An 11,612-nucleotide genomic window follows, 5' to 3' on the forward strand; every position below is an offset into this window, starting at 1 on the left:
TTATTGACCTCCAGGCGTTGCTTCCGGGTCACGTGTTTCCTCAGCAGGTAAAGACTCTTCTGAGACGTGCAGCCTCCCGTCCTGTGACGTAACGCGACTTGTGTCCTCCAGTTGAGGGACGTTCTGAGGCGGTATGCGGAGGACTTCCGGGACCCGATGCTTGTGGACCCCCCGGAGTGGTTCCGGTCCTTGGTCCTCTGCGAGGCCCTGGTCCAGCTGCCGTTCTTCCCCGTCGCGGCGGTCGCCTTCCTGAAAGGTCGGTAGCCCGGCGGGATGTTCGGTCTGAAGGGAGCCTTCGCAGAAACCAGCTCACAGCTGACCTCTGCTGGATGTTTGCTGTCAGGACACGAGGACACAGGCTCAGCTCCAGGGCGCGCGCTCTCCACCTGACGTCACCAGAGGTCACGGACAGGCGGAGCCTCGTCACGTGACTGGATCGCCTTTCAATAACATGATTTCACTAATGGAGGATTTCTTCATGTTTGAAGATGATTAAGCCCCATTATACATTTATTATGTATTAATAATACAGTATTATATATTTATTATGTATTATTATACATTTATTAAGTGTTATTATTTATGTATTAATATATATCCAAGCTTTTTAAATTTAAAACGGTCTATTGATACAGCGGTTCAAAGTATTTTTAACTATAGGGTTTTATCTTTATCTTTCACTGTGATGTCACCATTACATCAGCTGATAGAACTGGTCGCCTGAAAACTACAAAACATCAACCCGCTAATGTCCTTGATGGTGATTGATTAATCGATTGGCTACAATGCGGGGCTATTACTTCTAGATGGGTGATACATTATTAAAGCTACTGGTTCCAAATGGAATAAAATCTGGACCCACTAATCCCCATTGGCTGATATTTTAGAAGAAGAGCTCAGTGTCTGGGTCGATCTGTGTGTTCCTGTCTCTCAGGTGGCTGCAGGTGGATCAGGACTCCCGCCGTCCTCTACTCTGTCCATGCGGCCACCACGCTGGTCCCCGTCCTCGGTCACATCCTGTTCCACGAGTTTCCTCTGGAAGCCCACCCGGCCCCCCGGACCCTGCGGGAGCGCGGCCTGCTGCTCTCCGTATACGCCCCCTACCTGCTGATGCCTCTGCTCCTGCTCCTCACCATGCTCCTGTCCTCCTCATACAGCCCCGCCTGCACGTCTGGAAACGTGTCGTCCAAGTCCAAGACGAACTGACTGGTAACAGAACCATGATGTTAGATGACGTACGGCTGCTGGGGTGTCACTGGGTCACGGCGGGCTGGCTGGCTGGCTGGCTGGCTGGCTGTGTGTGACGCACACACACACACCTGAGCGACTGATCTTTAGATGAACCTGATGAAACCAGCCAGACAGTAAACGCTCTTTTAACTGTTTCATTATATATCTGAAATAAATAAAGGGGTGAATCAAGGAAGATTCGAGATATTTCCCTGATACTACAGAAACTGTTTTCTGAGACGTGTGTGTATGGGGGGGGGGGGGGGGGTTCTGGTTCTGCCACGGAGGGCATAGAGCACCCAGCACCTCCTGCAAGCAGGAGCAAAGGGCGGGACGGCGATGCTCGCTCAGCTCCCCAGACTGCTGATCTCTCGCCGCCGGCCTTGCAGGTTCAGACGCACCGTGAGCTCATCTTCTGATTACCGGTATGTTCATGGACTCTATTGTCGGATCTGAAGCTGAACTCCATCCGGAGTAAAACGCACAGCCAGGTACATTCAGAAGACGCTCCTGGTCTGTGACAGCGATGAATCACGGGTGAGCTGGCAACAAGCTGCAGCTAAAAGAACGTTCTGTTCATTGTGGTTTCTGAAAGCAGCCTCAGAGATCTAACGACGGCACAGAGAACAGAACAGAACATTAAACCGGCTCCAGGTCTGCTCTGGCCCGCCGTCAGACTTCAAGAGGCCTAGAAGAAATGGTCACAGTCGGAACAGGACGGATGAAGTTCAGGCTCTGGAACACCAAATCCAGATTTACCAGAATTCACTTCAGTCTTAAATAAGATCTCCCTTCATTTTAGTCTCAAATTCAAGCCTGAACAGTTGCAAACCATGGTGAAAGTAAAATCTCTCTTTTTTGTGTGACTCATTTTCTAAAAGAAAAGTACACATTCACAAATAAAACCTAGCTGGACTCTTGTGTGTTGAATCCCGTCCTGGAGCTGCTCTTCATGCCTCGCCCTCCTCATAGTAAGGTCATTTAAATGCCTCTCAAGTGAAGCTGAAGACCCTGCGAAACAACAGCGCTACCCACTGCGCCACCGTGCCGCTCTGTAATCAGAAGAGGAGCTCCCTCCAACACCTGGTTATCCAAGAATACCTTAAAAATTACAAATACATATATATGTACACCTCCAAAGTTGTTCATTTTGTTTGCACAATACCAGAAACGACTTTTCCCATGGCGTTTCAGCGGAGGGACTATCTCTCGCAGCGGAATCCGCCGCGGAGGGATCTCTCATACAGCAGTGCGGTGGCGCTAGCTGTCATTTGCTAACCCGAGCAGCGGAGCGTGCAGACCGGCTCGGCCGCGGGGACCTGGCCGCTGACTTTAGACTCCTCAAACCGCGTCCGTTAGCCAGCGAACAGAAGAGGACCTAAATGCGTCTTATGGAATCAGACGTCTTGTCGAAGGCGACGCGGTCGAAGCCCCTTCGGAGGAACAACATCTCCGTGTTGACATTGGTTCGGCGCCCTGAATGCTGACACGGACTGTTTCCTAACGCGCTAATGTTTGCTAGTTTTACGCGCAGCGTTGCGCGTCTTGGAAAGTGAGAATTCTCGTCACAACGTAACGGGATTGGTGACGTCATTGTTCAGCAATGTCTCCGGGGACCTGCGTCGGGCAGCAGCTATGACGCTCGGTGCAGCCACGGGGGTTACGTCACCGCGCAGCTAGCATCTAGCAGCTAGCAGCTAGCTCGATGTCTGCGTCTGCTTGCAGCATTTGCGTGGTCATGCTCGGCTGGGTTGGCATAATGTAGCCTGCCCCCCCCCACCCCCACCCCCCCAGTAGGTGAGGTGACCGGGGACAGCGTCTCGGTGCAGGCAGTGTAACCAGAGGGCGTGCACGCGCATCATGTCCTGTTAACGCAATGAGAGTCCCCAGAGAGCCCGTCATGGAGTAAACCCGCAGCGTTAGAAGAAGCAGCAGCACCGGGACCGGGACCGGGGGACAGTCTGGACTCTGGACTGACAGCAGCATTCACCGTGTATCCAGCGGTGTCCATCCAGCGGTGTCCATCCAGCGGCGTCCATCCAGCGGCGTCCATCCATCGGCGTCCGTCCAGCGGTGTCCATCCAGCGGCGTCCAGCGTCCTCTGGACCGGCACCATGGAGGCCGTGGGGGACTTCGAGTACAGCAGGAAGGACCTGGTGGGACACGGAGCCTTCGCTGTGGTGTTTAAAGGAAGACACCGGAAGGTAAACGAACCGCCCGCCGGATGCAGCCCCGGGGGGTGGGGGTGGGGGGGGGGGTACTTCAGACTGAGCACTGTAATCTGTAATCCACTGGATTATGAACACAGTCGTACATTTGGGGTTTCCTGTCTCCTAATCTGGCTCGTACGACCCTCACGGCTGCTGTTCGTAGCTAAATACTAAATACTTTTTAGTATTTGGGCTTCGAACCGCCAACCTCCCGATCATGGGACGACCCTCTCAACCACTGCGCCGCCATCGCGTGACCCGATGGAGCAGCTGCTCTTTGTTTACGGTTTAAATCCGGACGTCTCGGGTTACAGCGGTGTGACGGTTTTTATGTTTGTCACACTTGACGACACAAACAAGCACAAGATGCATTTTTTTAAATGAAGGTTTTTATTATTATTAAGGGACCAAAACAAATGCTACCCGTGTGTGGAAACGCGTAACGCCCCCCGACCGGCGCGCCGCCACCAGCGTCGACCGTCGTCTCATCAGACCTCAGAGTTCTCCTAAAAGTCCTGGAGCATCAAAATGTTTTCCGTCCGAGTGGAGACGAGCCTGAACGCTCTCGTTGCTCGGCAACGGTTCTCTACGTTTGTGTTTGTATTGAAGCGTGTCTGACGTCGTGGATCATGCGACCTCCCGGTTACTATAAACAAGTTGTGTAAAGACTTCAGCCAGCAGTAAGGCAGTATAATCGGGTACTCTCCTGTGTACTTTAGACTCGTCTGAGTTCACCTCTTTCAGACGATGTCCGGAGAGGAGAGAGGGAACTCGTGAACTCGGCTCCCGTCTGCCCATCGAGTCCACTTGTTGCATCACATGACCTCTTATGCTACTCTCTCAGATGTTTCGGCTCCTTTTTAATTCATCTGTTGATTAACTCATTCAATGCCAGCCGTTTCCCCCTATTTAAGACCCACAGGAGAGTGTACTCGGACTACATCAAAAAACGACCCGTTAAAGTCTATTCTTTCATCAGGAATAACAAACATGTTCCGGCCCTTTTCTGTTCCAGAGTTATTGAGGCTGTTTTCTCCAGTTCTCAACCAAAAACCTGAGAAACGAGCCTTTTGCTCAAAGAATCATTTCCAGCAGATCCCTGACTCGGACCCGAATATTTGTTTGTTGGAGTCCTTCTCCGCTACGACTCGCATTCCCACGCTAACGTTGCGACGTCTCCACGACTTCACCGTCGTCGAACGCTGAAACGGTGGCGAGAGTCATTTGGAATGTTTTTTTTATTCATAGATTTCCTTCCTGTTTGTCTAGACCGTGTCTTTGTCGAGGGCGTGGCCGCTCTCCGGTGTCATTCCTGTCTCCTTGCTACGTTAGCGTGTCCTGAGAGCCCTGCAGCTCGCGTGAGCTCCAGAAGTCTTTTTATATCGGGACCTGGAGCTCATCAGGAAACGTGATCTCAGCCCGGTACGTGTCTTCCTGTCCCCTCTGAGCCTGCGGACTGAGCAGGCTGGCTGCCACCCGGGTGCCCCGTCATCCGGCGCGTCATCCGGCGCGTCATCCGGCGCCACGGGCTCGCTCGGCTGACCTGATGCTGTGGAGACGGTTTAAGTCTCATCTGTCCTTCTAGCCCGCTCCTAGCCTGCAGAGCAGACTCTGTAATTTACTCTCAGAAATAACTTACAAAGTTCTAAATCCGATATTATTACACGTATATGTTTTTCCAGGATGGACGGTGTATTATAAATACCTGCTAAATCACAAATAGAAGTAGAAAAGCACTCAGAGAGCACAGACCTCCCCCGAGCAGCTCGTTCCTCCTCCTAACTGGATCCACATGGTGATCTGGATCAGCACCAAAAGGTTCTAGATTGTTCTTGGTACCTTTATACACCAACCATGAAAAGTAAATGTGAATTGATGTGTATTTCTAACAGATTCTTGAATCCTTAAACGGGTTTTAATATTTTCTTTACTCGCAGCGCTGCATTGTGCGTTTTATTCTGATGGCGGTCGTGTGCGTCCACGGCGGTTGTTGCATGTCTGCGTCTTTCTGCATCTCTGGCTCTGTCCAGGTGAAGTGGGCGGAGCTGCGCAGTGATGACATCACCGCAGAATGTGAGGACATTCGATGCTGGTCTTTGTTGTTGTTGTTTGAAAGCTTTCCGTCCCGCTTTGTGTCCTGCAGAAGACGGACTGGGAGGTGGCCGTCAAGAACATTAACAAGAAGAACCTGTCCAAGTCTCAGATCCTTCTCGGCAAGGAAATCAAAATCCTGAAGGTGAGCGTGACACTTAATTGCCTTCCGTGCCTGTGATCTGTCTCCCGGCTTTGATCTGGCGTGAGTCTGTCCGTGCGCTGCAGAGAAGCCTCGACTTCCTGATGGAAGGCGTGATTCCATGACCTGCCTCTGATCTCTCCGCTCTGTGTCTGTGCAGGAGCTGCAGCACGAGAACATCGTGGCGCTCTACGACGTCCAGGTAACGTTTCACCTGAAGCCAGAGGACGGTCTCTCTGACCTCGTCTCCAAAACGTCTGACCTTCACTGTCCCTCTTATTGTCTCATTTCTAATCGTGTCCAACCTGGTCACTCCCAAGGAGAACCTCAGCATCTTCATCTCCTCCACTTCTAGCTCCGCCTCCTGTCTTTTCCTCAGAGACACTGTCTCTAAGCCGTCCATCATGGCTGTCCTCACCACTGTCTCTAAGCCGTCCATCATGGCTGTCCTCTCCACTGTCTCTAAGCCGTCCATCATGGCTGTCCTCTCCACTGTCTCTAAGCCGTCCATCATGGCTGTCCTCACCACTGTCTCTAAGCCGTCCATCATGGCTGTCCTCTCCACTGTCTCTAAGCCGTCCATCATGGCTGTCCTCACCACTGTCTTGTAGACCTTTCCCTTCATCCTTGCTGACACTCTCCTATTTGTGTTCTTGGATCCCTTCAGAGGTTTCCTAGAAATCGTTCTTTATCTCCCTCCCTCATTCCTTCACACAACTTTGCTTTTCAGATTTTTTTTTTAACTGGCTGGAACAGAAGAACAGAAGCTCTGTGGGGGCAACTGTTGCTGCTCAATGACACGCACGCACACACACACACGCACACGCACACACACACACACGCACGCACTCGGAGCCGTCTGGTTTGTGTTTGATCGGCCCAGTAGGACTTGAGGCCGGTCTCAGGACACGCGTCTTTCTTCATGGCTGTTGCCGTGACGCAGGTGAAGCTCTCACCTCAGCGGTGCATTAGTGTGCCGTGTGTTTACCTGACCTGACGCCTGTCCCGTCTCAGCTGGGATGTCCTGTTACACCATGTGACGGTACACAACGTGGCTGTATGATGACAGTGTCCAAGTTAACACGACACCCGGCTGAACCTTTGTCCTCAGTCGGCTCATAATTGGTGTTTTGCTGCTGTTGCCTGTATCAGAACGCAGACTTTACTCCAGATAGCCTCTCTCTCTCTCTCTCTCACCACCCCCTCCCAGTGTGACCCTATCCCATCCCCCCGTGTTGTTACGTAACTTGTTTCTCCTGGAGCAGGGCCAACCAGCGGCGGTGTTCATCCAGCTCATGCGGGCTCCTATCTGGGGAGAAAAACATGCTTGTGTCCGGCCGGAGGTTCTGAAGTAGCTTCTGAAACGGCCCGAGGTTCTGAAGTAGCTTCTGAAACGGCCCGAGGTTCTGAAGTAGCTTCTGAAACGGCCCGAGGTTCTGAAGTAGCTTCTGAAACGGCCCGAGGTTCTGATGACGGAGCCGCTGTTTACGTCGCGTTGCATGGAAGTGGTTTGCTTTTGGAAACAGCTAGCCTTTAGCGTCCCGCGTCCTCAGGGTTTGCCGTCCGGAGACCTGCGTCAGTCCTTTGAAGGAAGTTTAGCGCTTGTGAACAGTTGGAGCGGCTGTGAGCCGTTACTTCCTGTGAAGGCGTTTCGCACACGGCGCCTGCCCCCCCCCCCCCCACCTGCCTCGTGAAAACTCGTCTCCCTTCTTGACGGGGGCACACAAGCAGCCACGCAGCAGCGTTTCTTAAAAGTGACCCCATCAGCCACCCCCGTGGTGACTCGTACCCCCCCCCCCCCCTCCCAACACACACACAGGATGGATGCTGCCCCCCCCGCCCCCCCCTTGCCTGTCATCGATGGGGAAACCACCTGAGCTACTCACTGACCACACAAACAAGCCCATTAGCTGGTCGCGTGTCAGGTGACCTGCCACAGGGCTGCAGCGGTTGGTCGGCTCATCTTGTACTCTTCTATTGATTTAGTGGCTTCAAGGCCGATTACTGGATTAATGGATTACTGGATTACGTTATTGTTCTATTGTGGACTAGAAATGCTCATTTGTGCGGATGTCTGTCGCTCATGAGGTTAGTGAGCAGGTTAGTGAGCAGGTTAGTGAGCAGGTTAGTGAGCAGGTTAGTGAGCAGGTTAGTGAGCAGGTTAGTGAGCAGGTTAGTGAGCAGGTTAGTCAGCAGGTTAGTGAGCAGGTTAGTCAGCAGGTTAGTGAGGACGAGAGTCCTCAGATGTTGGTATCGGGTCTGTCCCTCCTCTAATCCCGTCTGACTGGACTTCCTGTCCAGTTTTAGTTTATCTGCGTTTGACTTTGATCACGTCTGATCAATTGTTTGTTTGTAAGAGACTCTTATTATCGCCGCTGATTTTATGACGTACTTTTCGTGTACAGATGTTCTTTGACTAATATCCTGTTTATTTTCCCGATGAATTATAACATTTAGTGAAGCAGAGTTGTCCCAGATGTGATCTTCTGTTTCCTGTCACTTAAAGCCCTGATCCACATCCGGCGTTCTGCTTGCTCAAGCACGTGTTCCGCATGTTTATCCACGCTGGTGTTGACTTCCTGCTGTGTGTGTGTGTGAGCGGTCAGCTGCTGCAGGGTAAATAGCTCCTGTGACTGATTCTGTCGCTCTTCTCTTCCAGGAAACTCCCAGCTCTGTGTTCCTGGTCATGGAGGTATGTAAAAGGCGGAGCCTGTGTTTCCACTGGAGCCACGAAGCCTTCGCTTTATGAACAGCGTCATAGACGATTGGCTAAACTCTGAGTCTGTCCCTTCCTTATCAATCGTCTCTTGTGACCGCGTCTCCCCTCTTAGCCTGGCGTGCCCCCAAACGTTCTCCGCTCATTTCCCAATCCTCTCGGAAGGCCGAAGGCGGAGCCGAAAGCGTGACTCACAAACACACTCCTGCATTTCTAGGAACGCCGTTCCCTCCCTTCGGGCTTGTTTTGGTCCATGTTTGGACGTCTGTGTTTCGAAGGCAGCAGCTGTTTTTGTAGTTCTATTTTCAGCTTAACAAATAGCAGTCGATCAATCAGAATTTGAGCGGCGCTTGCTGAGTCCGGTTTTAGGAATCGCAGTGGAACCTCGGTTCTCGAACGACTCGGTAGCCGAACAAAATAATGGCGTTTAAAATGCCTCGGAAGTCGAACAGATTTTTGTAACTTGAGCACGCGGGTTGAGCCGAGGCGAACCGAAGACGGGGGCGGAGCAAATCGAGCCAAGGAAGTGGACTCGAGTTTGATTGGTCGTCTAGTCGGCTGCCTGTCCTTCAGCCTGCTGGGCCGTCCAGCTTTCATGTCGGTACTTGTTGTCCTTCTGGAAAACTGACGAGTCGTCACTGATAAACCTGCAATAATTCAGATTAACTTCTGAGCCTGCAAAACATCTGTGAAACGCACGCGCACACACACACACACACACACACACACACTAATGCTGATGGCTTGTTTTTCTCTTTCTCCCCCCCCCTCCACACACACCACAGTACTGTAACGGAGGTGATCTCGCTGATTACCTGCAAGGTAAGCAGAACACACACACACACAAACACACACAGATCGTTCATCCAAACACAATCGTTATGCAGCAGGGTTGGAGTCATCTTGACTAAATGTGGGTCATGCATCTATTTTCCAGGCGTGACTGTGTTTGTCTACGTAGGCCGTTTGTGTGGTTCTTGTTACCACTGCAGCTTCGTGCAAAGGGCTCCTCCTCCTGGGTTAGCACTGTGTTTATAACAAAGGGCTCCTCCTCCTGGGTTAGCACTGTGTTTATAACAAAGGCCTCCTCCTGGGTTACAGCTGTGTTTATAACAAAGGCCTCCTCCTGGGTTAGCGCTGTGTTTATAACAAAGGCCTCCTCCTGGGTTACAGCTGTGTTTATAACAAAGGCCTCCTCCTGGGTTAGCACTGTGTTTATAACAAAGGGCTCCTCCTCCTGGGTTAGCGCTGTGTTTATAACAAAGGCCTCCTCCTCCTGGGTTAGCGCTGTGTTTATAACAAAGGCCTCCTCCTCCTGGGTTAGCGCTGTGTTTATAACAAAGGGCTTCTCCTGGGTTAGCGCTGTGTTTATAACAAAGGGCTTCTCCTGGGTTAGCACTGTGTTTATAACAAAGGCCTCCTCCTCCTGGGTTAGCGCTGTGTTTATAACAAAGGGCTTCTCCTGGGTTAGCGCTGTGTTTATAACAAAGGCCTCCTCCTGGGTTAGCGCTGTGTTTATAACAAAGGGCTCCTCTTGGGTTAGCGCTGTGTTTATAACAAAGGCCTCCTCCTCCTGGGTTAGCGCTGTGTTTATAACAAAGGGCTCCTCTTGGGTTAGCGCTGTGTTTATAACAAAGGCCTCCTCCTCCTGGGTTAGCGCTGTGTTTATAACAAAGGGCTCCTCTTGGGTTAGCGCTGTGTTTATAGCAAAGGGCTCCTCTTGGGTTAGCGCTGTGTTTATAACAAAGGGCTCCTCCTCCTGGGTTAGCGCTGTGTTTATAACAAAGGGCTCCTCCTCCTGGGTTAGCGCTGTGTTTATAACAAAGGGCTCCTCCTCCTGGGTTAGCGCTGTGTTTATAACAAAGGGCTTCTCCTGGGTTAGCGCTGTGTTTATAACAAAGGGCTCCTCCTCCTGGGTTAGCGCTGTGTTTATAACAAAGGGCTCCTCCTCCTGGGTTAGCGCTGTGTTTATAACAAAGGGCTCCTCCTCCTGGGTTAGCGCTGTGTTTATAACAAAGGGCTTCTCCTGGGTTAGCGCTGTGTTTATAACAAAGGGCTCCTCCTGGGTTAGCGCTGTGTTTATAACAAAGGGCTCCTCCTGGGTTAGCGCTGTGTTTATAACAAAGGGCTTCTCCTGGTTAGCGCTGTGTTTATAACAAAGGGCTTCTCCTGGGTTAGCGCTGTGTTTATAACAAAGGCCTCCTCCTCCTGGGTTAGCGCTGTGTTTATAACAAAGGCCTCCTCCTCCTGGGTTAGCGCTGTGTTTATAACAAAGGCCTCCTCCTCCTGGGTTAGCGCTGTGTTTATAACAAAGGCCTCTCCTCTGGGTTAGCGCTGTGTTTATAACAAAGGGCTTCTCCTGGGTTAGCGCTGTGTTTATAACAAAGGCCTCCTCCTCCTGGGTTAGCGCTGTGTTTATAACAAAGGGCTTCTCCTGGGTTAGCGCTGTGTTTATAACAAAGGCCTCCTCCTGGGTTAGCACTGTGTTTATAACAAAGGGCTTCTCCTGGGTTTAGCACTGTGTTTATAACAAAGGGCTCCTCCTCCTGGGTTAGCGCTGTGTTTATAACAAAGGCCTCCTCCTCCTGGGTTAGCGCTGTGTTTTATAACAAAGGGCTTCTCCTGGGTTAGCGCTGTGTTTATAACAAAGGCCTCCTCCTCCTGGGTTAGCGCTGTGTTTATAACAAAGGGCTTCTCCTGGGTTAGCGCTGTGTTTATAACAAAGGCCTCCTCCTCCTGGGTTAGCACTGTGTTTATAACAAAGGGCTTCTCCTGGGTTAGCACTGTGTTTATAACAAAGGCCTCCTCCTCCTGGGTTAGCACTGTGTTTATAACAAAGGCTTCTCCTGGGTTAGCGCTGTGTTTATAACAAAGGCCTCCTCCTCCTGGGTTAGCGCTGTGTTTATAACAAAGGGCTTCTCCTGGGTTAGCGCTGTGTTTATAACAAAGGGCTTCTCCTGGGTTAGCGCTGTGTTCATAACAAAGGGCTTCTCCTGGGTTAGCACTGTGTTTATAACAAAGGGCTCCTCCTGGGTTAGCACTGTGTTTATAACAAAGGCCTCCTCCTCCTGGGTTAGCGCTGTGTTTATAACAAAGGGCTCCTCTTGGGTTAGCGCTGTGTTTATAACAAAGGGCTCCTCCTCCTGGGTTAGCGCTGTGTTTATAACAAAGGGCTCCTCCTCCTGGGTTAGCGCTGTGTTTATAACAAAGGGCTCCTCCTCCT

General features: G+C 51.3%; 2 protein-coding genes across 2 annotated transcripts in view; both read left to right on the forward strand.

Annotated features, from left to right (window-relative positions):
- The first annotated feature begins 6 nt into the window (after positions 1-6).
- On the forward strand, positions 7-1,450 carry tmem97 (transmembrane protein 97). Its single transcript, XM_068745904.1, has 3 exons — positions 7-47; positions 112-256; positions 935-1,450. The coding sequence occupies exons 2-3, from the start codon at positions 157-159 to the stop codon at positions 1,204-1,206; spliced, it is 372 nt and encodes a 123-aa protein (XP_068602005.1). The 5' UTR covers positions 7-47; positions 112-156; the 3' UTR covers positions 1,207-1,450.
- A 485-nt stretch (positions 1,451-1,935) lies between these two features.
- Positions 1,936-11,612, forward strand: part of ulk2 (unc-51 like autophagy activating kinase 2) — a 20,806-nt gene continuing 11,129 nt past the window's right edge. The window contains 6 exon segments of the mRNA XM_068745792.1: positions 1,936-3,434; positions 5,584-5,676; positions 5,834-5,875; positions 8,333-8,365; positions 9,175-9,211; positions 9,327-9,346. Coding sequence (XP_068601893.1) covers positions 3,345-3,434; positions 5,584-5,676; positions 5,834-5,875; positions 8,333-8,365; positions 9,175-9,211; positions 9,327-9,346 — 315 coding nt within the window. The 5' untranslated portion in view covers positions 1,936-3,344.

This window comes from Brachionichthys hirsutus, chromosome 11, assembly GCF_040956055.1.
Source record: "Brachionichthys hirsutus isolate HB-005 chromosome 11, CSIRO-AGI_Bhir_v1, whole genome shotgun sequence".
Taxonomy (NCBI): Eukaryota; Metazoa; Chordata; class Actinopteri; order Lophiiformes; family Brachionichthyidae; genus Brachionichthys; species Brachionichthys hirsutus.